The 3,987-nt window shown below is 38.2% G+C and overlaps 1 protein-coding gene across 1 annotated transcript; it reads right to left on the bottom strand.

Annotated features, from left to right (window-relative positions):
* Positions 1 to 414: 414 nt before the first annotated feature.
* On the bottom strand, positions 415 to 3,582 carry LOC108769021 (uncharacterized). Its single transcript, XM_018519750.1, has 2 exons — positions 1,963 to 3,582; positions 415 to 1,782 (listed from the first exon to the last, which is right to left on the bottom strand). The coding sequence occupies exons 1-2, from the start codon at positions 3,580 to 3,582 to the stop codon at positions 415 to 417; spliced, it is 2,988 nt and encodes a 995-aa protein (XP_018375252.1).
* Positions 3,583 to 3,987: the final 405 nt, after the last annotated feature.

Below are 3,987 nucleotides of genomic sequence, written 5' to 3'. Positions count from 1 at the left end.
GGATCGCCATAGAATACGTAACACTGCCCGCCTTGAAACCTTCTGGTTTCAACAAATAAAATACAACTGTTTGATGCAGTCCGATAAAATCGGGCGGTCGTGAACATAAAATGAAATATAAGATGAATATTATGACTAAAAATTGAGTGGCAATCTGGCAAACTAATATGACAATGTATATTATAAATGTGTTTTATAAATTTATGTTATAACGCAGGTAACAAAGTATATAATAGAAAATATTATCTTACGTATCTAAAGGTAAAATAGCTAATCTTGTTAGTGGCCGAGTAATTGTTCCATTTTTAGTCTGAATTTCAACTGATCTGACCTTATTATCAGAACTCACGTTAACACGCAGTACACGACCCAACAGCCATTGGAGCGGCATCAATCCTAGTTGCTGAACTATGACTAATTGGCCCGTCTTAAGGGATCACCTTTATCCATCTTCCATTTTGTACGTCCTTGCAAGGTGTTGAGATATTCATTTCGCCACCGTTGCCAAAAATGCTGTCGCAAACGCTCTACCAGTTGCCATCGGCTTAGCTGATTTATTTTAATATTCTCAAGATCTGAGTAAGCATAACTATTTACGGGTTGTCCAATAAGAAAATGCCCAGGTGTTAAGGCTTGTATATCGTTGGGATCATCAGACATTGGGCTTATAGGACGTGAATTCAAGATGGCTTCAATTTCTGCGATGACAGTGGACATCTCGTCGTAGTTAAGCGATGTATTGCCGATTATCCTCTTCATGTGATATTTCGCCGATTTGATGGCTGCTTCCCAAAGTCCGCCAAAATGCGGAGCGTTAGGTGGTATCATTTGCCATTGAATTTGCATTTCTGTGAAAAAATTGTTCAATCTGCGCTTCGTTTGTTCTTCGCAAAATAGCTTATGAAGATCACTAATTTCTCGTGCTGCTCCTACAAAATTCGTAGCATTGTCAGAATATAAACAAATTACCTTGCTCCTTCGGGCCATGAACTTTTTAAGTGCACCTAAAAAGGCGTCTGAAGACAAATCAGCCACAAGCTCTATGTGGACAGCCTTAGTAGCAAAACATACAAAAATACAAATGTATGCCTTAATTAGTTTAGCATTTCTACGCTTATGTTCTCTTATAATAAACGGACCACCGAAATCTAAGCCTGTGTGCGCAAATGGATGTGAAAGACTTACTCGGGCACTAGAGAGATCACTCATAATAACTTGGGACCTGCCAGGCTTGAGCTTGAAGCACGTTATGCATTTCTTTATGACATTTCGAGCTGTCACCTTAACCGAAATTGGCCAAAATTTATTTCGAACTGCATATATTGTTGCTTGGACTCCCGCATGTAAGTTTTTTACGTGTTTGTTGTGTATAATAAGTTTCGTGATTGTATGATTCTTAGGTAACAAAATTGGATGCTTAGCCTTATAATCTAAATCAGCATGTTTTAGTCTACCACCTACTCTTAATACCCCGTATTGATCTAAAAGTGGGTTTAGTGACAAAATTTTGCTCGTATTGGAAACAGTTCCGACATGTGTCAGATCGTGAATCTCTTGGCTAAAACATCGCTGCTGTATGTATTTACACAACACCTGCAGTGCATGCTCGTGATTCTGCTCATTTACAGTGCTCACACGCTTGTCAAACGGATTTCTGCAGTTATTAATGAATTGGAATATGTATGAGATCACTCGCACCAGTTTGTCAAAACTGGAATATTTGACAATTAACTCCTCCAGCACATCTGATTCTTGTCTTACCACATGTATTTTGACCTTTAACTGCTCAGGTAAAATTTCTAGATATTGTGGTTGTTGATCAGGCCAGTCACTCTCAGCTACCTCCAATCACTCTGGACCGTTCCACCACAAACGTGAATTTATTAATTCCTGAGGCTTCGCCCCACGAGAAATTATGTCCGCGGGATTATGTTTTGAAGAGACGTGATGCCAGCTAGTTACTTCAGTTAATCTTTGGATTTCACCGATATGATTAGAAACGAATACTGAAAATCTGCGTGAACGTGCTCTAATCCACGATAAGGTGATAGTGGAGTCGGTCCAAAGAAATATTTTGTACGGTTGGATATCAATTGACTTTAACAATTTGTCTTGCAGTTGAGCTAGCAAAAGAGCTGCACACAATTCTAGACGCGGTAACGAAATTTCCTTTGTCGATGCGACTCGCGATTTAGATGCTAAGAGACGCGTTTGAAATTGCATTTGGGTGTCGCATGTTCGTATGTAACAGCATGCACCATAGGCATGTTGACTGGCATCTGCAAAACCATGGAATTGAATTTCTAATGTTTCAAGAGTTACACCAATCATTCGTGGAATACGTAATTCTGATAACTTTGGCATTTGTTTTTTGTACTCCAGCCAAGATGAATGCATGTCGGCGGGAACCGAAGCATCCCAATGCAATTGTAATTTCCATAACTCTTGAATCATTAACTTGGCTAGAAGAATGATTGGGGCGACCCATCCTAGTGGATCAAACAATCGAGAGATCTCAGATAGCATATTCCTCTTCATTATATTTGAATGCATGCTCCCTACATCGAATGTATACCGAAAAGAATCATCATATGGATTCCATTGTAAACCGAGTATACGAGTTTCGTAATTTTCATTTATAGAAACACAATCTTGCGTTTTGTTATTAGAGATTCCTTCTAAAAGCTCAATACAGTTGGAGAACCATTTGTCCAGCGTGAAGCAACCCTTTGACATGATTTCAATAATTTGATTACGTTTGGCGCTTGCATCGGCCAACGAATGTGCGCCTGTCAACAAATCGTCAACATAAACATCATTGATTATAGCCCGTGCACCTTCAGGAAAATCCCTTTGATGCAGTTCCGCTAGATATTTCAAACATCTAGTTGCCAAATATGGAGCAGAGACAGAGCCATATGTTACAGTTGTTAATTGATAAGTAGATACAGGATCGTCAACATTCTCTCGCCATAATATGGATTGCAACGATGTTTGCGTCGGATCCACGAGTATCTGCCTATACATTTTTACTACGTCAGCAGTAAAAACATATTTGAATGACCAAAATCTTGCTAGTAACGAAAATAAGTCCGATTGAACGACCGGGCCTACCATTAAAATATCATTCAAAGATACCCCAGTATCTGATTTGCAAGATCCATCAAAAACTACTCTCAACTTGGAGTGTATGCCGGATGCCTTGAACACACAATGGTGTGGTAAATAAAATGAAGTTTTATTGTTATAAGTAGAATCGTCCACCAATTGCATATGTCCTAAATTGAAATACTCTTGCATAAATGACGTATACTCAATTTTTAATTGATCATTATGTTTAAAACGTTTTTCTAAATTACGAAATCTTTTTAGAGCTATATTTTTGGATTCACCAAGCTGTTTAGATTGTGCAGTCTTGATTGGCAATGTAACAATAAATCTACCTTCGCTGTTTTGTTTAATAGTTCGCAAGAAATGTTCCTCGCATTCATGGTCATTCGGTGACCAAAGGGTTTGATCTGAAATATTGTGTTCAAAATCCCAGAATTTCGTTAGGCATTGTTCAAGATCACTAGTTGACATGTCGGAAATTGTCGAGCAAATATTTATCGAGGCCACGGCACCACCCTTTATATATCTGTTATTGATGGAACCTGCTAGTATCCAACCGAAATGTGTTTTTTGTATGGTTGGATTGTTGACAGACGATTTTATTTGGCCGATGCACAAAATTCGCCAGAAAACATCAGCCCCGAGCAACAATTGAATCGATGAAGGCCATTAAACTGAGGATCGGCAAGTTTAATGTTTTTTGGTATGTTCATAGATAGTTTGTTTAAATGCCTCATAGGAACTAAATCAGTAATATTTTCTGTTACTATACAATCAATAGTTAATTGGAAATTGTTTATGCGAGATTGAATTTTAATAGTGACTATGTCGTTTGCGTTACTCACTAATTGGTTTATTCCAACTATAGACATGTTT

This window comes from Trachymyrmex cornetzi, unplaced genomic scaffold (assembly GCF_001594075.2).
Source record: "Trachymyrmex cornetzi isolate Tcor2-1 unplaced genomic scaffold, Tcor1.1 scaffold840, whole genome shotgun sequence".
NCBI lineage: Eukaryota > Metazoa > Arthropoda > Insecta > Hymenoptera > Formicidae > Trachymyrmex > Trachymyrmex cornetzi.
Note: the sequence above shows the minus strand (reverse complement) of the source record. Positions and strands in the feature narration are given on the sequence as shown.

Bases quoted from the DNA above. Each gene is read 5' to 3' on its own strand.
- LOC108769021 (XM_018519750.1), bottom strand. From the start codon at position 3,582: ATGTCAACTAGTGATCTTGAACAATGCCTAACGAAATTCTGGGATTTT. The intron at 1,783-1,962 runs GTAACTAGCTGG...TTACCTGAGCAG, and splicing joins AAATCCAAAGATTAACTGAA to TTAAAGGTCAAAATACATGT.